Below are 25,696 nucleotides of genomic sequence, written 5' to 3'. Positions count from 1 at the left end.
GGCCTTGTGGAGTTGGAACTCTTAAAGTAAACTATAGATAGAAAATGCCATTTAGGGAAATTATATTTAAGTTATATTTTTATTACAGATATATAGCAAAATACAGTCATTTAATAAAAGCTAATTTTTAAAGTGTATCATTTAAAACAAGCACATTAATGTTGAATAAAACAATAGGTTAATACAAATTCAGTTGAATCCATTTTCCTAGTGTCTTGAATTTCAAAATCGCAAGGTTTCTTTTACTTCTATTTCTTTTTTGTTATTGCTACTATTGCTAAGTTTGTTGATATTTAGAATTTTTCACTGTAAGTTAAAAATGATGATTAAATATTCTAAGGTTTACCCACATTTCCCTTTCTCAAGAATTGATTTATAAGATAATTACAAAACTCAGGCATGAATACTATGTCCTGACTTTCCCCTGTCTCTATACAGAAGAAAGAAAAGAGCAAATAAATGTAAATAGAACCAAAGATATTTTATTTATACTTAGGAGTCCATATTTTTGACATATTTTGAAACTATCATGTTAGTATAGATTATAAGTTTTTTCAGGGGGGTGACAGTAGTAGTTAATCGTTACAAATCCATTATTGTTTCAAGTGAAGGTGAGTAACAAGTAAAAACTCTGGGATGATGATGAAGACAATACCAATGGGCCACATGTTGGCATGGGACAAATGTTTTGTAATTTGAAATTTTCTCAGAAAACTGGCCCTGCCAGATGGATAGATGAATGCATAACCATTTAACCTTCTGGTTCTTTAATAAAACACAATTCAAGATAACATAATCTGAGATTCATACTAGGCCCAGAGCCTCAATATTAAGTTTTCCTCTTGAAAAATTTCGATTTCTGATTCTAAATGATTGCCTTTGATTAAGGTGCTTGATAGGGTACCATAAAGAGGGAAAGAGAAAAAAAAAGAGATGCATGTAATGGGAATATTTAGATTATTTGGAAATAACCCGATTTACTTTTCTTTAGTTGCTTGCGGCCAGCCCCCAGTTGTAGAAAATGCCAAGACCTTTGGAAAGATGAAACCTCGTTATGAAATCAACTCCCTGATTAGATATCACTGCAAAGATGGTTTCATTCAACGCCACCCTCCAACTATCCGTTGCCTAGGAAATGGAAAATGGGCTATGCCTAAAATTACCTGCATGAACCGTAAGTGGTCCTTTAGAAAGAATGGACAACCGTGCTATAACAAGTACTAGACACTCTCATTTTACGGCTACGGTATTGGTAGTTTAGGGTATGGAGCAAGTAATATTGTTGTGTTTTCTTTCTTTCTTTCTTTCCTTTCATGTAGCATCTGCATACCAAAGGACTTATTCTAAGAAATACTTTAAAAATTCCTCATCAGCAAAGGACAATTCAATAAATACATCAAAACATGAGCACCGTTGGAGCCGGAGGTGGCAGGAGTCGAGGCGCTGATCCCTAAAATGGCAAACATGTGTTTTTCATCATTTCAGCCAAAGTCCTAACTTCCTGTGCCTTTCCTATCACCTCGAGAAGTATTATCAGTTGGTTTGGATTTTTGGACCACCAGCCAGTCATTTGGGATTGCTGTGCTCCCAAAACATTTTAAATGAAAGTATTGGCATTCAAAAAGAAAGCAACCAAAATGAACAAAAATGAGGGCAGAGAGTAACCATTTCCAGCCTATCTAATTTCTTTAGTTTTCTATTTGCCTCCAGTGCAGACCATTTTATAATGTATACCAGCCTACTGTACTATTTAAAAAGCTCAATTTCAGCACCAATGGCAATGTAAATAAGATGATTTAATGTTGATTTTAATCCTGTATATAAAATAAAAAGTCATACTGAGTTCGGGCATATTTAATGATGATTATGGAGCCTTAGAGGTCTTTAATCATTGGTTCGGCTGCTTTTTGTACTTTGTTTAGGCTGGAAACGGTTTCACTTGCCCTTTGTCAGCAAGACTGAGGACGGCTTTTCCTGGACAACTAACAAACAAAAGTCTTGTAGGTCACTGCGCCATCTCAGCCATAGTAGTTGCAGTTTGCTTCCATGTGATTCTGAAGCCTGGCCAATGGGATCCGGACAAAAGTAGGGACTGCAATGTGAAACACCTCTTTGCTGCATTCTTTTTCTTCGCTTACAAGAAAGGCCTGAATGGAGGACTTTTTTATGACCAGGAGCAGTTTTTGGGGGTCAAAGTGCTAATTATTAACTCAACCAGGTCTACTTTTTAATGGCTTTCATAACACTAACTGGCAAGATTACAGATCAACACATTTCAAATGGATAGAGACCTAGGACTCTGGAGGGTGGGGGATTGTTAAAAACAACCACACACATTCAAAGAAAGAAATTTTGTATATATAACCATTTTAATCTTTTATAAAGTTTTGAATGTTCATGTATGAATGCTGCAGCTGTGAAGCATACATAAATAAATGAAGTAAGCCATACTGATTTAATTTATTGGATGTTATTTTCCCCCAATCCTGAAAATTGACATGGTAGGCTAGTTACTTTTCAGTGTTAGCCTTTGCACTGCCCTCACACAGTTTGGAACCGTATAATCTAGGTACTTTTCCCTGATTACATAATGTGATGGATAGAATGCATCTGTGTTTATTATGAAAGGAGTGGAAAAGTGTATAGCTTTCAGCACATGGTGTTTGCCCAGTCTAAGCAAGGAGCATACATATAGAAACAGTGTGGGCATTCTTCTTATTAGGTGGAGTGTATGTGTTGAAATTTCTCCCTATCTCTTCTTACTCTTTTTCCTCCCCTTTGTTTGAATAAAGTGACTGCTGAAGATGACCTTGAATCATCATCCACTTAATTTAATGTTTGAAGAAAAACCTGTAATGGACAGAAGGCATTTAGGAGTCTTTCCCTGATTTCAGTTAGAACGACCTTGAAAGGGTAGACAACAAATAAATATGCAAATAGAAAAAGAGCAGACTCAACATTGATTCTTTTTCATGAAACTTCTTTTGGCTTAGAAGGAACGACAGTAGCCACAATCTCACACAGTGTTTTTAGGCAAGTCCTCTTGGTTGCTGCATTAAATGTAATCCACCTTTGGGTGTTCTAGAGCACGGAACAACACTGTGTCAGCCTATTAAGTTTTAATTTTTCCTCTTTCATTACAATGCACATAATAAGTTTCTGTATTTATATTATAACATGTATAGTGTAAAATGTGAATGCCTGTTTTTTTTTTTGTGAATGAAAATCTAAAATCTTTGTAACTTTTTATACCTGCTTTTGTTTCACCAAAGAAACCTAAAATCCTTCTTTTACTATACTGTGACTGGTCTGGTTATTTACAACTTTAAATCCTAAAGTGCACCAACATTTTTACATTCTGTTTCCATCACGGAAAGCAAGCTGCTGGCTTGGACGAAATGATTTTGTGGCTAGCAGAGAGACGATTATATATGTGTCTGCAGAAGTGGAGATAGTAATTCTGATAATATTTACATCTACGTACTTAGGCACTAATCTCTTCTGTGAAAGAAACACACAATAGGAAAAGTGATAGTTCACATTTACAGAATGTTTCCTACAACCAGGCCAGATGTTTTATGTGCAATACCTCGCAAGCCTGTAGAGAGGTGCTGGTCATGTCTGAATGACGTGGGATCAGGTGGAGGGAACTCAAGTCATTTGTCCAAAGTTACATAATTAGTTTGTAGTGGATGCAGGTAATCTCCAGAACCTCCGTGATATTAAGAAAAATATAAAATATTGTGTTCCCAATTGTTGTGCATTCAGGAAGTCAATTTACTGGCTAAAAGATCATATCCAAATGATCATCAGAGGACGTCAAATATGTCAAGTTCCCATCCATCCAGATATCCACCCATTTCTTCGTTTTTCATTCATCCACTATTCATTAAGTACTGACTATGTGTCAGGCTCTGAAGATTCAGCAATGAACGAGTTAGACGGGTCTCTTCCCATGTAAAACTTTTATACTGGATGCATCCCATGGGAATTATTTTACACCCATTCTATTCAATATCTTCACTGATAAGTTGGAAGAACAGATCCATTATATGTCCTGCAATTGTATAGAAGATATCATAAAGGATAAAGGTGAGTTGAAAATTATTTTGAGATTTCCTTCTTGGAATGTCAAAAATACATGGGAGGCTGGGCATGAATAGACGCAGAAAAGAAGAGATTCTTTTCCTTGCTGAGCTTGTCCTTTTAATGTCAGTCTGTCATATCTTTTACACAGAACTCTCAACAGAAATTACCCAAGGGAGTATATAAGAGTTTGCATTACTTGTGCATATACATCCTTGTTAGATGTTAATAAATCCATCAAGTAAATTTTTATGGAACTAGGTGCAAATAATGGAGTCTGTGGGATGTTCCATTACCCAGAATACTGGGACAGAGTGAGAAGTTTGAGACTGGCACCACTCAAAGTTGGCCAAAGGTGGTTTTCTATTTGTTTCTAAAGGCTAGGTTGCCTATCAGAGGAAAGGATGCACCCCTGCCATAGAGGACTGTTTAAGAGGTGGTCTTCCAGGGTAGCTGAAATGGCAAAGAGGTAAGAGAAGGTACAGGGAGGAATACGTCATTTTAATGTGACAGCAAGTAGACCTTTGCTGATCTTAAGTGCATTTTCAATACAGTGCAGGAAGTAGGAGCTGATTTAGCCTCGAGCTGATTGTCCAGAAGTCATATATCATATAAAATAAAGTTATGGAATTTGGAAATTGACAGAAAAAAATCATTGCAAAAATCTTCAGAATTGATTTTGTGCATGACTTGTGCCTGAGTGTCTCCCCAAAAAAGAATCTACAAGAAGAAATATATTTTGGATAAAGGTAAAAGATGTTATTATCAAGTGGCTAAAGTCTCAATGATGACTTGAACATTTTTTAATGCTTCTTGTGATGTTTCCTAACGTTACAAATGCAGTGAAACGGTTTTTGGAGAAAAAGGCCCTCAGTGAGGTTTTTGTACTGATGTTTGTGCATCTTTTTTTTATCGTGCTGCAATTTCCATTTGCTAAACAAACCAGAATTCACCCAAATGACTCTTTTCTAAAACAAGTCTAAATAGAAAGTTTATAAAGGTCTTTGAATGAGTCATTCAAGATTGTATAATCTTTTCCCATTATTACTCATATCTGTATGCTTGGATCCCAGCTGGACAAGAAATAGCACATGCCAAACAACAAGAATGGTTTTTGTTGAGATGTTTACAGAATAAGCAAAGCCTGGGTTTTAATTGGAATTTAATTCAGAATTCTGTCGGAGTCCGTCAAATGATCCTGCTGCAGACTAACAGTTTACTGCCTTAAGGCAGTAAATCTTAAATGATTTTTGATAGGATTTACTCTAAAATTTTAAAAATTATGTACTCATCACATTTTAAGTTGTCAACCAAAAAATTTTCATCATAAACAGTTTTAAACGATGTTATATTGTAGTATGTTAAATATTGCCTTTCTAAAATAAACGTATAACATCACTCTTAAATATATTCAGTGGAATCTAAATATCCTAGTGGTTTGATACCCACTGCCATCCATTTAAAAAATACTTGAAGAAAAATACTCTTAACAATCAAACATTTTATATTTTTCTTATCTTTGGACTTTTTATTTCAGTTCCTCCCGTGGAATTTTATCTAAATGTTATACATTAATATGCTTGAAAACGTTCTATTGATTAAGCTATCAAAAAGATACATCAAAATTTGTACTTAAAAGTTAAAAATTAATTTTTCTTGTGAATATAAAACTGTAAAAGTTAACAATCTGGATTGAGTTATCATTGTAATTTACTGATATACAATGGATCAAAACAATAGTACCCTCTTACAAAATTTGAAAGATAATTATTATCATAAAATTTTATTAGAAATACATCTCAATGAGATGATTAGGCTGTTTTTCCCGGTTCACATTTCCACGAGTAAATATTACTTAAAACTAGAATGTGTCGTGGCTTGTCATCAATTCTATTCGTATTTTGTTTTTAACATTTAAACACTGAGAAAACTTTTCACATTAATAAATAGATGGAAATGATAGTTTCATTATGCAATGCTACTCAATTTTTTTTTTTTACCTCTTTCTGAATTACATGCCAAAAATTACATAGTGGTCTGTCAAAAGTTGTTTTCAATTACCTTTCAGTTGACATCTCAATGAAGTCTCCCTTAAATTTTTCTTTTAAACACCTGACTTAAAAAAAGAATTTGATTTGTACACTGTCATCAGAATCATTCATTTGATTCGTCTTTTTGTTTGCTCATAGTTTTTACATTCCACGGTGATGCATCCTAAGACTCAGGATGGATGAGAGATGCATTTGATGTGGTGGTGGTTTTTCATGAAGTGGGAAAAGGGCAATTGTCTAAAGCCTTTGGTTCTCAAAGTTTGTTCCCTGAAACAACAGCGTTAGCATACCCTAGGAACTTAGAAGAAATGCAAATCCTCAGACCCTAACCTACTGAATTAGAAACCTGGGGAGTAGGACAGCAACCTGGGTTTTCAGAAGCACTGCAACTGATCCTGGCGCATTCTAAAGTTTATGAGAACTGGGGAGCAATGTAGGAGATCAGAATGAGAGAGAAGAGTGACATCAGTGCTTGTGTCCCTTTGGCTCCCTCCCAATCCTGTGGGATTGCCACAGGCTGCCTGTATTCCTATGCCAAAGTCATTGGCTCCTACCAGGCCCCCATGTCCACATGGCCCTCTCTGCTTCCTGGTTCCCCACTGCTCTCTCACCTTGACCCTTCCGGACTGAGGTAGTAAGAGCTCTCCGCTATTACTGGCCCAGATGTACCACACCGTAAATTGTGATTTCCTTAAGCTGACCACCTTTGTAAATAGTTCCTTTATTGAACTCTCTTCATCTTATCCAATTTGATTGTGTCATCTGTTTCCTGTTGGACTCTGACAAAGCATTTTCAGATGCATTTCTCTAGGGAAATTACAGAAGTAACCCAGTTCATGTCAATCACAGGATGGACATGCTGCATTACAATCCAGGAGCGTCCACGTTGGTTCCCTTGGGTTTGTTTCGTAGTATCTTGTTGTGTATTTTTATCAGATTGTATCTTTATTTCCTTCCTTATAATCGTTAGACACTAAACATGTGATTGTTGCAAGTGCCAGCCATTTTTTTGCCTCAGCTATGTGTAAACACAACCACGCTGCAGATTGGTTGGTCCTGAGGCTGTGTTCTCTGGCTTAAATTTCCAAAATAAAATGTGATGCTCCTCAGCTTGCGATCACAATCAAGTTCAGATTTCAATGCTTGTTTTATGATTAGCAGCAAACAAAAGAGAAGGAGTCAAGTTTACATGTGCACAGCAGCTTTCTCTGAGACTAAACCCCAATTTAGTTTTTGAACGCTTTATGGCCGTACGGGGGGAAAGTGGGAAGAGAAGCGGAGGGAGATTGCTGTTGTAAAGCTGCCAACCCACTTTGTTTCTTTGCCTTTATCCTTCAGAGAAGACTTTCACTTCTTTGTTTTTGGAGCGGAATTCCAGGGGGTCTTTAAGCGATTCACATTTAGGACCAGGCTCCTACTTTGGAATAAATTGATAAAAGCAGGTGCTGAGTTGTTTTGCATTAAAAAGTAGATGTTATTCTCTTCTCCTACAAAATGTATTTTCAGGGGAAATTTTTACTTTAAGAAATATTCTGGGGGCTGGCCCCAGGGCAGAGTGGTTAAGTTCTCGCGTTCCGCTTGCGCCGGCCCAAGGTTTCGCTGGTTTGGATCCTGGGTGCGGACACGGCACTGCTCATCAAGCCATGCTGAGGCGACATCCCACATGCCACAACTAGAAGGACCCTCAACTACAAATACACAACTATGTGCCGTGGGGCTTTGGGGAGAAAAAGGAAAAATTTAAAAAATAAAAGAAATATTCTGTTTATTTTCTCTAGGGTCTTGATTCCAAGGAGTGGAAAATTATTGGTGGAAGGGCCTTCCTCTATTGAGGAGGGAAGCTGGTTTCAACAACATGGTGGCAGATGTGCTGAAATTGAGAGAATACTCTAGCAGAGATCTGTGGGGGGGCCTATGGACTCTGGAAGTAGTCCAGTAAAGTGCACAGCTTTAAGTGTTGCTTGGCCGTGTTACAATTCTTTATGTTTCCTCATGTCCTCAGGATAGTTTTGTTAAATTAAGGCTTAATTTAACTTTTCAGAATTAAGGGATGGGCTGTTCCCTCACTGGGGATGGTAGGAATGTAGAGAGATCAGTAGTAGTCTTAGTTAAGCCAGGTACGGATGATGGAATGTGGTCTGGGGTCATATACCTTGTCCCAGAAGCTTGATGGGGTCAGAGCGACATGCAAGGTGAATTTTTGGAATAGGGCAGTGTGCCAGGAGGGTTTAGGGAAAGGCGTCTGATAAAATTTTGTATTTTTTTTTTTTTTTGCCAAGTAACATATGGTCTTGGGAATATCGTTTTAGCACTAAAGGGAAGTTCAATTTCTGAAAACTAAATTTGGGAACCATCTGTATTACATAGACTTTCTTATAAGTAATATCTTCAATACTTAATATGTGGCAATATTTTTGACTTTCAATTTTGAGTCTCTTTTTAAGATATGAGGTAAATTAGCAGATATTTTCGCTTTGTATACACATATGTAGGGCAAAAAGGGTAACTTGGAAATTGAAAAATGAACACCATATACAAAGAAAAAAAGTAACCCAGTAAAATAAATAGAGGAAAATTAGCCAAGCAGTTCAGGAAGAATGAGAGTGATACAACAATATGACGGCTTTGGAAAAGGACTTGGGAAAGGAAGAAGCCTTCCTGGGATGTGAAGGGCTGCACTAACCTAGGTGGAGGCAAAACGCGCCATTAAAAATTAGGCGTTGCGGGGGCTGGCCCCGTGGCCGAGTGGTTGGGTTCGTGCGCTCCGCTGCAGGCGGCCCAGTGTTTCGTTGGTTCGGATCCTGGTCGCGGACATGGCACTGCTCGTCGAGCCACGCTGAGGCAGCGTCCCACATGCCACAACTAGAAGGACCCACAACGAAGAATATATAACTATGTACCAGGGGGCTTTGGGGAGAAAAAGGAAAAAAATAAAATCTTAAAAAAAAAAAGAAAAAAAAATTAGGCGTTGGGATTTGATGACGCTCTCATCATGAAAGGAGGAAAGCGGAAAAATATTCATTGCAACATTTAACATACAGAGTTGAGGTAAATAGAAATGCTACAAAGCATTCATGCTAAAAAGAGAAGATGGTTTACCTGGAAAACCAAGAAGTTTTTGAAGCCCACTGGCAATAGGGCAAATGTCAGTTGCTTGGGAGTTTCTGATGTATAGGGATGAGAAAAATTTAGAATGATTTTTAATTAAATGAGGGTTTGAAAACACAAAAATAATGGTCCTGACCATCCACAGAGGAGGAGGTTCAGGATAGAGCCTAGACCACAGGATGAGAGATGTTGAAATAGCTGAGAACGAATAAGCCACTGTGCTAAAGCTGGAAAAGAAGCATCTAGACTGAAAACAGCGTGAGCAATTAATGTTTATCGAGTAATTACCTGAATCATAACTCTCTTTATTAGACACCATGAAAACAGTTTTAGGTATTTGCTAAATTATGTCATTGTTCTTTTGTGGTTGTCGTTAATTTATTACCTAAGTAATCCCTGCTCATTGTAACTGTATTGGAAAATACAGAAAGGCGCAAATAGGAATGTAAATGTTCAAGAAAATATTCGCTTGCAATCAGTACTTTTAACCCATGTGGCCCCAAAGAGTGCTCAATAACCATGTGCAGAAGGGACTATTTATTGGGTGCCAGTCCCTCTCCTAAGTGTATCGCCATCTGTTTCTTTTCACGAGAACGTAAGCTCCATGAGCACAGGGCCTCCTCTGTCTTGGTCATCACCGTGTTCTTAACACCTGTAATAGTGCCTCGCACGAGGCAGGCACTCAATAAATACTTGTTAAATGAATGACTAAATCTACCTCTCAATATTCACAGCGATTTTATTATTATTCCTATTTACTGAGAGGCACAGGGACACACACTGACAGCCCCAAGCTAACCCACAAGCTAGGATGTACACCCAGAAAGTCTGACACTGGGGCTCATTAACACATTTTGTTATTCTGTGGAGTTCTTCTCCTTATTTATGGTTTTTCTCTCCCCAACTAGATTGCTAAGCTCCTTGGAAGTGCATATCCTACATTCTCATGTATCCCTCCCACCGTTGTTGTTGTTACCGTTGAGTCAATTTCGACTCCTAGAGTCCGTGCGTAGAGCCTCTGCCCGGAACCCTGCCTGGTCTTTTCATGCCATCTTCTCACCTTCCCTCGCTCTATCAGACAATGCTCCACTGCTATTCATGGGTTTTCATGATCAATTTTTTTGAAAGGGGGCCAGGTTCTTCTTTCTACTCTGTCTTTAGCCTGGAAGCTCCACTGAAACCTGTCTACCATGGGTGACCCTGCTGGTATTTTAAATACTGGTGGCGTAGCTTTCAGCATCATAGCTACATGCAGCCACCACAGTATGACAACCGACAGATAGGTGGTGTGGTTTCCTGACTGGGAAACCAACCTGGGGTGCAGCAGTGAAAGCACCAAATCTTAACCACTAGACCACCAAGTCTGGCTATCCCTCACATCTAGCACATGGAAAAACATTGTATTGATTGATAAATCTTGTGCTGTAAAAAAAAAAAAAAATGGTAGAAGGGGAGCCTGTTGAAAGTAAGGCGTCAGTTCGATGATGTTCGTAACCACACTGAAACTAAGACCCCTCCGTCCTTGCACAGGTGCCATCAAGAACCTGGTATGTTATATTCATTGAGCAATTCTGTTAACCAGCAGCATCAGAAGCTGGGGACAAAAAAAGAAAACTGTGAAGCCGCTTGTCTCTCTGTCTCTCCCAGTTCTTTGCTCCAGAAATAAGCCATCCACAGTTGTCTGCCACCTAAGTTGGTGGTTGAATGGTTTAGCAGAAGAGAATTATATGGGCTTTTGGGATTTCTAGCATGTCACACAAATGAATGTTTAGAAAAATACAGGTGGAATTTATGTCTGCCCAAGCGCGCAGAGGCAAAGGGAGTGTTGGTGTTGTTTCATGCTAGACGTAAGTTCATTGCGACTTTCACTCTTGCGTATTTAACCAAAGTAAATATTTGCCGTTAGAGCAGAATCGGAAGTGGCTTTCCAGCAGGATGTGGACAAATCTCCATGAAGCCATTTAACTTAATCCAGGAGATCAAGAAATTATTGCATGAAATTTGCAAATGCAGCCACATTACAAATATCCAACTTTTGGCTTTCAAAGAAAATGTAGCAGAAAAAAATATTGAAATAATGTACTCCAAGTTTTCATAACCCTTAGAAATCTATTTAAATTTAGACTAAAAATGTAAAAGCACAAATTCATTTATCTGTGCACTCATTTTTTCATTCATTCAACAAATATTTTTGAGCAGAAACTACATTCCAGGAACTCTTGTATGTAATTTCTTGGATTCATTTCCTTGTTATGACACTAGGACAAGGCTCTTGTGGGTTTTAGTAACTACTCCTCAAACATGAAGGTTTTCAGCTGTCTAGAAATGGTCTGAGAACATCCTACACCTATACTGACACACTGAAAAGATCTGTTATCTGCCTCAGGGTTAAAGACATTTCGTAGTAAAGCAAGCTTTGTTGGAAACTAGAAATAGCTTGTGAGTTCAGAATGGAAATAAACGTCTGGGGGTAGGAAGGAAGATTTATATTCAGGCAACAAGTAGCTTGCAATTATTCTGTGGTAAATAAAGACCTTCTTCTTAAAAATATTGCCTCAAATATTTATTTTAAAGTCATGTCTTCCGCCATCTTGTAAGTAGATTTACAATGTATTGACATGATGTCAAACAATGTTTTGGCCGAACTTTCTGTTCTACCGCTCCCAATTTCTCGACTGGGAGCTGGGAACTGTGTACTTATGCTCCAAGTGGACAGGAAGGCCTGGAGCATATCCTGAACACCACCCAGAGACCCTGAGTTAGCCCTGCAGAGGGTGCATTGCAGGAGGAGTGACTGTCAGCCAGAAGCAGCAGAGGCGGTCTGGATGTGGTAGAAAGCAGATCTGCCTGCAACCAGAAGGTGTAGGATCAGCCCCCAGCATCCCACCCGCTCTCTAGGGGGCTTCTTGGGACTCGGCCCCTGTGGGACTCAGTTTGCTCACATAATGTAGCTGGCTCCTAACAGGACCTAAATTGGTGTTCGGGACATGGTGATGTCTGACACACCATGAAGAGAGGATTCTTGGGAATCGTGTTTTATGAATACATTTCTATGTGGGCTTTTGGTTTAGCTGAAAACTATAGGAAAAGGTTTCTTTTTTTTCCTGATGAGGAAGTGAGAGGACAGGAAACTACCCCATCTGCATCTACCACTTGAAGCAGAAGCTCAAGAAACTATTTTTATTAGAGACTCAAACCAAGGCTTACACAGTGCTGTGCTCTACGGTATAAGGGACAAAATGTGAGCCATAAATAGGGGGCCAGAAGCAGTGGGAATATCGAGATACCCAGAGAGAACCAGAGGCTACTTTGGGAGCTGGGGATGCTGTGGGGCCCTCTGAGCAGAGATGGAGGCAGGAGTCAGACTAATTTCATTCTGTCAGCCGTTGTGATTTCCTCTGAGGCTGTTCCAGTGACAAGGGCAGTAGATGAGGTCAAAAGGGTTTACCAGTAGTAGAGTCTTCTTACGACGAAAGGTTATTCCAAACCAATAAAAGCAGAGCTCTCTGTGCTGAAGTGGGGAGAACCAGGAGCTGCCCTCTCAGCTCACCAGGCAACTGTACTTTTTAAAGCTCCTCCAAGGGCTTCCGATTTGCAGTCAAGGTTGCGAATCACCGTCTTAGAGTAGTGCTTCTCACACTTGTGGTGCCTACAAAGCACCTGGGGATTTTGTTAAAATGCAGGTTCCGCTTCAGGAGGTCTGAGATGGGCCTGAGGCTCTGCAAGTCCAGCAAGCTCCCAGGTGATGCTGGTGATGCTGGAAGGCAAAACACATTTTGGAATAGCAAGATCCTGGAGCCTTGTTGGGTATGTAGTCTGGAGTTCTCACGCTTTAGTGGGGCATTTACATTTGCTGGAGTGGTTAAGACACAGATTATTGTGCCCAGCTCCCACTTTCTGATTCAGTAGATCTAGGGTGGGGCCTGATAATTTGCATTTCTAAGTTTGCAAACAACATAGCTCTGGACATGATCATGTAGGGCAGTGGTTCTCAAACCTGGCCACACCTTGCAAACTTACAAAGCGTCGTCAGGTGCGGCCCCTCCACCCATTCACAGAATATGCTCTAAAGCCCCCTCGGTGATCCTGACGTGCCGTCAGCTTCGAGAACTATTGGCAGAAGGCCTCATAGGTTGTGTGAAGACGTCAGATTTTATTCTAAATGTGGCACTATGTACTGCTTGTTTCTGCTTTTAGAAATAATTCATTACCAGATGAAAGACGTTTTAAAGCAGATCACTGATGACATCCTGACAACTGAGCTATATGCCTCTATCTGGATACGCGAATGAATGCTCTCTCGAGGCAGATCCTGTCTGCGTTATCTTTTGTGACAACTGAGGGAGACTCAGAGAGGTTAACCAAACAACGTGTTAATTCCTGCAGAGAAATATATTAAAAGGTTCACAAATTGGCTAATTTTGAAATCTGCTCATGCCCAACTGGCTATACAGTTTTGCTCCCACTTTCTATTAACTTTGGTCTGTTCCATTACGGGCTATGCGGCAGAAGCTAATTCCTGGAGCCTGTAATTTGAAGTGGCAGGTCATTGAAACTTGGGTTCTCTATGAATATGTGTGTAATGTATAATACATTATTAAATACTGATTATTTAAAACACAAATGAAGCCAATTGAAGTCAGCTCCAGCAGTTGGTGGTTAATAATAAAAATGAAACTACAAATCATTAACATGGGTCCAAAAAAGGTCATTTCAAGTAGGTCTGCAAAAATTATTTTTTGTCACTTGGTATTAATTATGACATGCTAATATGTCTAATTTTATTTGGCCCATCAACGTTCACCTCATGTACTCGGATTGAAAAGCAGAACAAAGCTCTAAATCCAAGAAAGAAATAAAGAAAATGATCTATCTCACACTTGTATTAATATTTAATCTTCTTTATTAATTAATACTCTGAGGTTGCCAACACAAACCTCAGTAAAGAGAAATGTTACTCTTTCAAAAGAATATGAAATCAGATTTTAGTTTCAAATAGAATGTTATCATTTTATAAAATTTGATCACTTGATTTTTTTCTAAACAGAAAAAAGTCTCATTGAAATAATGGCATGGATAACAACAATAGTTTATATATGTACACACTATAGTAAATATAATAAACGTAACATATAAATAATATATATTATATAATAAGCACATACATATATAAGATAACTTATCTGTCTCTACCCGTAAGTGTATCCCTGTAATTGCCTTCCTGGTTTTGGCTTCTGGAATTGTCCATGTGAAGCCGTGGATCCTGCAGTAGCTTTGCTTATGATGATGCCGCTTGTCCAAGAGCAGAAAAATTGTGCAGACTTCTAAAAGTCTAATCAAAGTAATAGCTATTTGTAAACAAGTGTCTATGAATTGCAGAAAAGACTCCAGAATCCTGCAGAGTGCATTTCTCCAGGACAAATATGCCACGCTCCTATGACAGTAACAGCTCTCACTTCCTTTGTCACCGATCTGCAACCAGGGGCATTGGTGCAAAATCGAATTCTAGCCCAGTAACAGCCTTGTGGGGCTTTACAACCCTCACCTCCAGTACTGAGTTTTCGACAAAAGCAATAATCTAGAAGGTTAGCTGTCTTTGTAATGAAAACAAACTAACCGTGGGTGTAAAGATTTACAGCTCCAAGTATAGATAGAAGCTACAGCTCTTTCTGATCTCAGGTCCTTCACGTTGGCTTTCCAAAAAAATAAATAAATTCTCTTTCTAGTCCGATCTTTTCTTGAAAAACACTGATAAAAACAAGGTTTCCCAAAGGTCCCCTGACCAAGGTGAACACAATGGCTGTGTTTTACACCAGGTGCTGTTTGACCCAGTTGATCATTCATTTAAACTCCTCCTGTGAACATGTCCTTCACTTGACTTCTAGGAATCGCATCCTGCTGGTTTTTCTCCTACTCCTTGGGCATCTCCTTTGCTGGTTCCTTCACATATTTTCTATTTATACTCTTTCTCTTGTTGATCTCACCCAGTCTTGTCATAGTAAATGCCACATATATGTTTATGACTCAGCCTGGATGTCTCCCTTCAACTTCAGACTTATACGTCCAACTACCTACCTCACATGTCCACTTGAATGGCAGTAGGCATCTCAAACTTAACATGTCCAAATACAAAATCCTGCTCCCCCCTCTTACTTCCTCCATCCATTGTGTTCCCTATCTTGGCATTTCCATTGCTACCACTTGGTTTAAGCCACCAATATCTCTTGCCTGGATTATAAGCAACAGCCTACAATCTGGACTCACAGATCCATCCTTGCTCAACTTTGGCTTAGTCTTATCAAAGGAATTGGAATGACCTTGTTAAAGTCAGAGAACTATTGAATATCCTCCAATGGCTCCCCATATCTCTCAGAGTAAAAGGCACAAATGGACTTTTGTGTAGAGTCTTTATTCAACCTGGCTCCTTAGTATCTCTCCAATTCCTCCCCTATCACTTTCCCCTATGCTCACTCTGCTCGAACAACACTCGTCTCCTGGCTGTGCCATCAGCAGGCCAGGCTACTCCCACCTCAGTGCTTTACACTTGCTTTTTTGTCTGCCTGGACCACTCCTCCTCCAGCTTGTTAGCTTGTTGTCTGACCTCCTTCAGATCTTTACTAAAATGTCACCATTTCAGTGAAGCCTTCACTGAACATCTATTTAAAATTCCAACTCCGTTGTTCAACACTTCTTGTCCTCCTTCTTTGATTTATTTTTCATCTTTTAGCATATGATTTGTTTATTGATATTGTTTATTACCTACCTACTTCCATTAGGTTGTAGGCTCCACGAGGGCAGGTATTTTATCTGTTTTGTTCACTATTGCATCCATCCCCAGTGACCCAAGAACACCTGGCCCTTAGTAGGCACCCAACAGTACTTGTTGAATGAATGAATGACTAGCTCCCTACGTGTGATTTTTGTGAGTGTTTGAGCAATGGGCGACCTGTTTTTACAGAGCTGTTTCTTAATATACTCTTTCTCCCTATTCTTCATCGCCTGTCTCTTTTAAAAGCTGGGTTTGCATTTTCTATTCCTTTCATTCAATAAATGCTATGTATCAGACCCTGTGCTAGGTGCTGAATAATACATTAACGAAATAAACACTGTTCTTGTTCTCATGGGTTTTGTCATATGGTTGTTGGAGAAAGACATCAGATGAATAACACAAATACGTGTAAGATTATACATTGTGGTAGAAGATTATGAAGGCAGAGACAGAGTACTGTGAGAAAGAATAACAGTGGGGGGAGGGGGTTTACTTTAGACGGGATGGGAAGGCCATCCTAATGAGGTGACGTTTAAGCTGAGAGGAGGTGTGAAGGATGAGAAGAATTCAGTAAAGCAAAATGTAAAATCTGGGGGGAAGGGCATTTCAGGGAAAGAAAATAATGTTATATGAAGGCCTTGAGGGAGTAAAGAACATGGCATATTTGAGAATCCCAAAGAAAGCCCATGTGATTTGGGAGAGAGATTGACAGTTTCTATAGTTTCTACAGCCTCGTGTAATGGCGAAGAGCTCGGAGCTCTAGGGCCAGCTCCCAGGTCAAATCCCGTCTTCACCTCTTGATAGCGTGTAATGTTTGACAAGTTACTTAACTACTCTATGTCTTAGATTCCTCATCTGTAAAATGGGGATATTTATAGTCCCTGCTTCAAATGGCTGTTGTGTTATCAAATGAGCCATTGTATGAAAGTACTTAGAACAGTATCTGCAATGCAGTAGACGCATACAAATTTGAACATTCATCCTGAATTCAGCTGCTTCTCACCATACCTAGAACTGCCACTCCGATCCATCAACATTTCTTGCCCTGCTCCTGAGACTGCTTCTCTTTGGTCTCCGTGTACTCACTCTTAACCCAATATAATCCATTCTCCACACAGTAGTTAGGGGGAATTATATTTTATAGAAATGTAATCATATCACTTACCTGCTCAAAACTTTCCTAGAGTTAAAGTAAACCCACTTAGAACAAAATGCCAAGCTTTTTCCACAGCCCCCAAGGCTCTCCATGATCTGGCTCTGACCTGCCATTATGGACTCATTTTCTACCAGTTTCCCTTTGCTTGCTATGCTTTTCTATCTAGATCTCATTCTTATCTGATGGTCTTTATATGTAATGTTGTCTATATTCAGAATGTTCTTTCTCTAGCGTTCCAGTCCTCATTTTGCAGGTCTTTGCTCAAACGTCTTCTTAAAAATGCCTTTCAATTCTATATATAGAAAACCCTAAAGAACCCATCAGAAAACTATTGGAAATAATCAACAACTGTAGCAAAGTTTCAGGGTACAAAATCAATTTAAAAAAATCAGTTGCATTTCTATACATTAACAATGAACTAGCAGAAAGAGAAATCAAGAATACAATCCCATTTACAATCACAACAAACAGAATAAAATATCTAGGAATAAACTTAACCAATGAAGTGGAAGACCTGTATACTGAAAACTGTAAGACCTTGGTGAAAGAAATTGAAGAAGATATAAAGAAATGGAAAGATATTCCATATTCATGGGTTGGAATAATAAACACAGTTAAAATGTCCGTACTACCTAAAGCAGTCTACAGATTCAATGCAATCCAAATCAGAATCTCAATGACATTCTTCACAGAAATAGAACAATGAATCTTAAAATTTGTATGGAACAACAAAAGACCCTGAATAGCCAAAGCAATCCTGAGAAAAAAGAACAAAGCTGAAGGCATCACAAACTCTGACTTCAAAATATACTACAAAGCAATAGTAATCAAAACAGCATGGTACTGGCACAAAAACAGACACACAGATCAATGGAACAGAGTTGAAAGCCCAGAAATAAAACCACACACATATGGACAGTTAATCTTCGACAAAGGAGCCAAGAACATACAATGGAGAAAGCAAAATCTCTTCAATAAATGGTGTTGGGAAAACTGGACAGCCACATGAAAAAGAATGAAAGTAGATCATTATCTTGCACCATACATAAAAAATAACTCAAAATGGATTAAAGATTTGAATGTAAGACCTGAAACCATAAAACTCCAAGAAGAAAATATAGGCAATACACTCTTTGACATTGGTCTTAGCAGCATCTCTTCAAATACTGAGTAGTAGGGCAAGGGAAACAAAAGAAAAAGTTAACAAATGAGACTACAACAGACCAAAAACCTCTGCAAAGCAAAGGAAATTATGAGCAAAATGAAAAGACAACCCAACTGGGAGAAACCCAACCAACTTGGAGAAAATATTTGCAAATCATTTATCCGATAAGGGGTTGATCTCCAAAATATATAAAGAACTCATACAACTCAACAATAAAAAAACAAACAAGCCTATCAAAAAATGGGCGGTGGATATGAACAGACATTTTTCCAAAGAAGATATACAGGTGGCCGACAGACACATGAAATGATGTTCAACATCATTGATTATTAGGGAAATGCAAATCAAAATTACAATGAGATATTGCATTACACCAATCAGAATGGCTATAATTACTAAGACAAAAAACAACAAATGTTGGAAAGGATGTGGAGAAAAGGGAACCCTTATATACTGCTGGTGGGAATGCAAACCGGTGCAGCCACTATGGAAAACTGTATGGAGATTCCTCAAAAAATTAAAAATAGAAGTACCATACAATCCAGCTAACCCACTATTGGGTATTTATCCAAAGAACTTGAAATCAATGATCCAAAGAGATTTATGCATCCCTATGTTCATCGCAGCATTATTCACAATAGCCAAAGTGTGGAAGTAACCCAAGTGCCCTTCTACAGATTAATGGCTAAAGAGGATGTGGTATATATACAATGGAATACTACTCAGCCATAAAAAAGACAAAATTGGCCCATTTGCAATGACATGAATGGAACTTGAGGATGTGATGTTAAGTGAAATAAACCAGACAGAGAAAGACAAACACCGTATGATTTCACTCACATGTAGAAGATAACAAATACATGGATAAAGAGAACAGATTAGTGGTTACCAGAGGGGAAAGGGATTGAGAGGTGAGTAAAAGGGATGAAGGGGTACATATGTATGGTGGTGGAGAAAAATTAGACCTGGGGTGAGCACAATTAAGTGTATTGAGAAACTGATAAATAATAATGCACACCCAAAATACACAGTGTTGTAAACCATTATGAGCCCAATAAAATTACTTGGGAAAAAATGACTTTCATGATCATCGCATCTAAACAGGCACATCCTCTGTTCTCAGTCCCTGTGAATCATTTACTGTTTTATTTTTTACCTCACACTCTTTATCAGTTGAAATTATGTTATTTATTTCATTGTTTACTTGTTTCTTGCTTATCTCTTACTAGCACTATAACATACCAGGGACCCAGTACATATTTGTTGAATAAGTGGATGCTTTTACCTATTCTGATAAATGGAAGAATGATTGATAATATGTGCTTGGAGGTTGCAAATTATTTCCACTTTTCAGCTCTGCAGGTGGAAAGGCATCTTTTTAGTTGCCTCATTTGTTTCTCCCCTCTCAGGGATTGCTGTCTAGTGCTGCTTGTTGTTCAATATCTGAAAACCATTGTTTTATATATTTTATTTGTTTTTAAATTTTGGTTGTTTAAAATGAAAGAGTAAATCTGGTCCCCATTTCTGCATCTTGGCAGGAACTAAACAATTCCACATATATGATTTTTATGACTCCAAGTGGTTGGTTGTACTTTGTATGGCCTTCTTACAAATGGAAAGCATCTCACATAAAGGCAATTCGGACAGATTATTGTGTCCTTTCTCCATTTGTATCCCAGGTCCTTAATACGTAAGTCAACATGTTACCATCTTGCAATACCATGCATGATATTGAAAGTTGTATTAATATAAATCTAGGAGGGTTTACATAGTGAGGCTGGCTGGTGGCATAGTGGTTAAGTTCACATGCCCTGCTTCAGTGGCCTGGGGTTGGTGGGTTCAGATCCCAGGAGTGGACCTACACACCACTCATCAAGCCACACTGTGGTGGTGTTCCACATACAAAGCAGAGGAATATTGGCACAGAAGTTAGCTCAGGGACAATATTCCTCAAGCAAAAAGAGGAAGATTGGTAACAGATGTTAGCTCAGGGCCAATCTTCCTCACCAAATCAATCAATAAATAAGTAAAAGAAGGATTTTGCACAGCATTTCCTTGGTCTTTTCCTAGGGCTCGTCTCTGTCATTTCACATCTGATTGGTTGAAGAACCAGGCAGATCCCAGAGTAGAGGCTTCTGAGAGACCCAAAATACAATATTTGGCCAGACCCTACGTGGTGCTTTGAACAATTCTTGCTTGTTTTTCACTAAAGCGGATAGGTTATTTCAAATCTAAATTCTAGAAAAGGGAACATACTAAGTTAATATCTTCAAGAATTTAATTCTTATAAGAGTCAATACAAGGTTTTTGTTGTAACAAGAGTTCCCACCCACCCCCAACTCCAGAAATATATTTAAATACTAAAATTGAATAGATGTGGAGATTTAATAGATCAATACTTGGAAATTTGGGATACGGCTTAAAACAATAAGAAAAATTTCCTATGGAAAATCAGGCTTCTATCACATTGATTTCTAGGCAGCCGATTTCAACCTAAGCATCCTGAGATTGCCTTTCTACTAACTGAGAAGTGGATAATTAGATACAAATTCATCTGCTAGGGCTCGACTTTCTATTTTCATTTAGAACAAAGCAAATTTTCTCCATCAGTTAAAAGGCTGAAAATGGATGAGTTTATTATAGCATAGAAAATTCTTTGTTATTTAATCCTTTGTGTAATGAAAGGAAAACACATAAAGAACTTTGAAAAGGACTTCGCTGTTGGTAATTGTTCTGATATGTGTTGCCAATTTCTGCATTCAGACCTGGTCTGAAGCCAAGAAGTTGTGTATGGATACCCTTAATGTCTTTTTATTCTACTTATAGAAATAAGGCATGAAGAACATAATGATACCCTGGAAGGAGGAAAAAAATACTAATTTAGACTGAGCAATCAGTTCTAATATAAATGGGGGATATCAAGTATGAATTTTTTATAATACAACTTCAGTTTTAGATGTAAATAGAATTTTGAAAGTTACTGTTCCACACTAGTAGGTTAACCCTAAAGGCCCGACATCAGTGTCTAGTTTTTAGGCGTTAACTTAGATTAAAAGCTTTGTTGAAATATTTTGGTTAATAAGTTGCTGAGATTTGACTTGTGAAAATCTCATTCACCAGAAGTCTCTTGGAGACCCTTGCTATTCATTGGGTAGGAAAGAAGGCAAGAATTATGACAAGGAAAGAAAGGAAAAATGATTTTTTCAATCAGCTTACATGGACCAATCCGAAAATGATAGGTCTAACTTGCCTTAAAAATATTTCTGGGACACTGGAACAAAATGCGAATGTACACTCATTCATTCAAGAAACATATAAATGTGTGATATGCAGAGCTCTGTTTCAGTCACTCTTCTAGGTATTTTGGAAATACCAGTGAGCAAAAACAAAAATCCCTATAATTCTTGCTGTCCTAGAGCTTAGGTTGTGTTAGCGAGTAGACACACAATAAAAATAAACATAATAACTGAGTATATCACAAATTTGCCATAATCAAATTCCTTTGTGCAATGAGCTAGCACATGGGTCAGCACTTTTTTCCTTTAAAGGGGCAGAGAGTCAATACTTTTGGCTTTGCTGGCCATATGGTATCTGTTGCAAATACTCAACTCTGCCATGGTGGTGTGAAAGCAGCAATAGATAATATGTAAACAAATATGCATGGCTGAGTTCCAGTAAACATTTATACACAAAACCAGCTGGTAGGCTAGATTTGGGCCACAGACTGTAGTTTGTCTGCCATGATGATAGAGTGTAGAGACTATATTATCTTTGGAGTGGGGGCCAGTAGGTGAGGAGGGGTGCAACATGGTGCAGGAGAAAGAGTAATCATTAAACTCTAGCATCAGATAGACCTCTCCTTCGAGCTCAGCTCTTCCGCTTAGCCAGTGCACATAGCAGGTGTTAGGGGCTGAACGTTTGTGTCTCCCCGCTCACCCTGCCCCAAATTCATATGTTGAAGCCTTAACTCCCAACGTGACGGTATCTTGAGGTGGGGACTTTTGGAGGTAATTAGGTTTAGATGGGGTCATAAGGGTGGGGCCCCACGATGGGATTAGCGTCCATCAGAGCTTTCTCTCCCTCTCCACCATATGAGGACACAGTGAGAAGGCAGCCAGCTGCAAGCCAAGTAAAGGATCCTTGGTAGGACCTGAATCCACAGAAACCTTGATCTGGGGCTTTCCAGCTTCTAGAACTATGAAAAGTAAACGTCTGTTGTTTGAGCCACCTGGTCTATGGTATTCTGCTATAGCAGCCCAAGCTGCCTAAGACAGCAGGCATTCTGACTAAGACAGTAGGCATTCAAAAACATGAGAATATGCACCAGATATCAGACTGTGAGCAAAAGACATCACTTCAGGGCACAATGATGAGTTCAGAAATAAGGGAGAAAGGGTTGTAGAAGAGGCCATGTCTCTCTAAATATTGCTTCTGTCCCCTCTCCTCTCCTTCTGGTACTTCAATTATACAGATTTGTACTTTTTGACTATGCCTTACATGTCTCAGACTTCCTGTTTCATTTCTTCTATTCTTTTTCGATGCTTTTTTTTTTGCATATTCTATTCACCTGTCTCCCTGCTCACCAATCCTGTCTTACACTGTGTTCAATCTGCTCTAAAACTCACTCTATCATTTCTTAATTTCAGATATAGTATTTTTCCATTCTACAATGTCTATTTGACTTTTTTATATTACAAGTTTTTGCTTAATTCTCAATCTTTTCTAGTATTTGACCAACTCTTTCTCTAATATCTGAATCACCTGTGGATCCTTTTTTTCCCCTCTCTTGGTTTTTAGTAAACCTAGTGAGTCTTATGTATTAGCATGCCTCATAAGTTTGGATATTGTGGATTTAAAAAAAAGAACTGTAGAGGCTCTGTTGATTTCTTTCAAAGAGTGCTAGTTTTTTTGGCAAGCAGATAGATCCTGCTGAGGTGTGATCTTGGCTTTGTTAGGGCTAGACTATTAAATTTCTCACCTTATTTGACCTGATTGTTCAGACCTTATTCTTTATGGGTTTCCCCTACTCCTAGGGCGTGCCCCTTCTGAGGTCTCAACAAAATTTTGTGATGTTTACTGATGCACCTCCTCTAGTAGGGCTTAAAAAGTCAAACTTGTATTTTTTTGGTACTGAGTGCTGCTTAAATCTGTGATGAGATTTTCAGCTTCCAGCTGCCATTTTCGTCTGGGTTTTTGAGTTCCACCTGACTTGTGTGCAGCTTAGGCTTTGTCCAACAACTTGTGGGGAATATATACATCAGTTTCTGGGCTCCTTTTCTGAATTTCTCTCAGTGTTAAAAAATTTCTTCTGGAGTGCCTCACCCTTTCAAGAAAGCCGCTTTCCATTTGACCTTATTTGCCCATGCTTGAATGTGGAAAACTACCTTAGAGAAAAGCCAGGGGAAATGTGAAGCTCACCTTCTATGCTTCCTTCTCTCAAGGATTATAACATCTATATTGCTGGCTCTCCAGTGTCAAGTAGTTGTTTTGTATATTTTATCCAGTTCTTATAATAGATTCAGTCATAGCACTAATCCAATGCAAAATACTCTGCCATGGCCAGAACTGGCTCCCCTTGACTCTTCAACTTACTCTAATATAGTTTGCATCCCACTACTCCATTGAAACTGCTCTTGCTAGGGTCACCAGCCACTTTTATGGTACCACTCCAGTGGATTCTGTTCAGTCTTTATCCTACACTATTTCTTACTAGCATTTGGTACAGTTGGCCACTTTCTGTCTTTGGCTTTCATACCATACACTCTTGGCATTCTTTCCACTTCAGTAGCCATTTTTTCCTTAGTCTCCTTTGTTGACTTGGTTCTCCTTTACTCAACCATTAATATTTGAGTTCCTCTAGGCCCTCTGATAGAAGTCTTAGGTCCTCTTTTCTCCTCAATCTACAACTCCTTTGTAGGTGGTCATATTCAAACCTGATGACTGCCATAATGTGCTGGGAACTTTCAAATGTATATTTCCAACCCAGGCCCCACTTCTAAGTTTCACAACTTAGATCTAATGGCTTCCTTGAGATCTCCACTTGGATGATTCACAAGGATTTCCAAATTTAGTATGTCTAAAATGGAGCTATTTTTGTGCTGTGTGCTGACCTCCCCTCTCTTCCCAAGTTTTCCATCTCAGCAAAGGTCATCACTCTCCAACCCACCCCATCCCCTCCAACCTGTAATTCTTGCCAGACACTTGGGAATAACCTTGATTCTTCTCTTTCGTTTCAATACACCAGGTTTCATTAGCTCACCTTTTGGTCAGACTTTCAACTTTATGAGAGTCCATCTCTTTGCGGGCTGATGAACTTATTTGAGGATAGAGGGACTGTGAATTCAGAAATCTCACTGTATCACAGCATAGGATGGATACAGAAATTCATAGGCAAGATCAAAGTCATCAAATAAAGATTAATTTATATCCATTATACTTTGTTTTAGATGCTTAGGACATCTGCAATTAATCTTTAAATGATTCCTAGGAAACTAGAAATTTGGAGGCTAAAGAGGTGGGTTGCGTCAGGAAGGAAAAACTTTCCTCCTACCTTTCTAGATTCTGTAAATGGTCTAACAATTGAAATGACATAAGATAGATTAACAGGAGAAAAACAAATTTAATTACATAAGTACGGGAGCACCACAAAGATATGAGATTCAAAGGCAGCCAGGCAATTGAGGCTTAGCTAACATCCTGATCTAAGGAAAGGGGTAGAGGTCTGCGGCTGCAAAGGAGAGGAAGGCCATTCACATCAAGGTGAGAGGAGAAGATGCTTGGAAGACATAGTTGCCCTGTGATGCAGATAAGTTTCATGAGTAAAAAGTCATCTTTGATAATAGCTCTCTTCCTGGTACAGGCCACCTTTCCAATGTAAATTTCCTTTATAATTACAGATTTTCTCCCCAAATGGGAAAGTTATATTTCCTTTAGGCAGTTAAAGGAGAGGTAAAGAGCTTTTCCTGAGTTTGTTGGGTCTTGATTGCTTTTCTCCCAAAATAGTCCCCATGCCAAAGTGGCATTTTTGGGGAGAATTGTTCTGAATCCCTTAAGATAAGATAGATTCTCTGAAGCTACCTTCTAGAAAATGGTTACCATCTCAGAGAACTGCATTTGTCATTCACAGAATTGCTACTAGCTAGATGGACTATCAATTTATGTTACATAGGCTGAAATTTTAGGCTTTTTTAAAGTCATGAATAACTGGGAAATTTAGATTTATGCATACCATCTAGTCTATTAAAAGTCTTAAAAAATTAAAATGCTTTTTAAAAAGACCAGGATGTCTCAGGGAATGAGTTTCTAGAGAATGGTCTAAGTAAAGTGATATCTTTATTTTTTGTAAGCTTGCTTCAGAATGC

General features: G+C 38.7%; 1 protein-coding gene across 2 annotated transcripts in view; it reads left to right on the top strand.

The window, feature by feature from the left end:
- The window catches only part of VCAN (versican), a 105,668-nt gene extending 102,860 nt beyond the window's left edge, over window positions 1-2,808 (top strand). For both annotated transcript variants that reach the window (XM_046666395.1, XM_046666396.1), the window contains 2 exons: window positions 992-1,174; window positions 1,320-2,808. In XM_046666395.1, the coding sequence (XP_046522351.1) occupies window positions 992-1,174; window positions 1,320-1,447 (311 nt within the window). In that variant the 3' untranslated portion in view covers window positions 1,448-2,808. The remainder of the gene's footprint in view (window positions 1-991; window positions 1,175-1,319) is intronic.
- The last annotated feature ends 22,888 nt before the right edge of the window (window positions 2,809-25,696 follow it).

Source organism: Equus quagga, chromosome 7 (genome assembly GCF_021613505.1).
Source record: "Equus quagga isolate Etosha38 chromosome 7, UCLA_HA_Equagga_1.0, whole genome shotgun sequence".
NCBI classification, from domain to species: domain Eukaryota; kingdom Metazoa; phylum Chordata; class Mammalia; order Perissodactyla; family Equidae; genus Equus; species Equus quagga.
The sequence above is the reverse complement of the archived record's forward strand: the minus strand, read 5'-3'. Positions and strand labels throughout refer to the sequence as shown.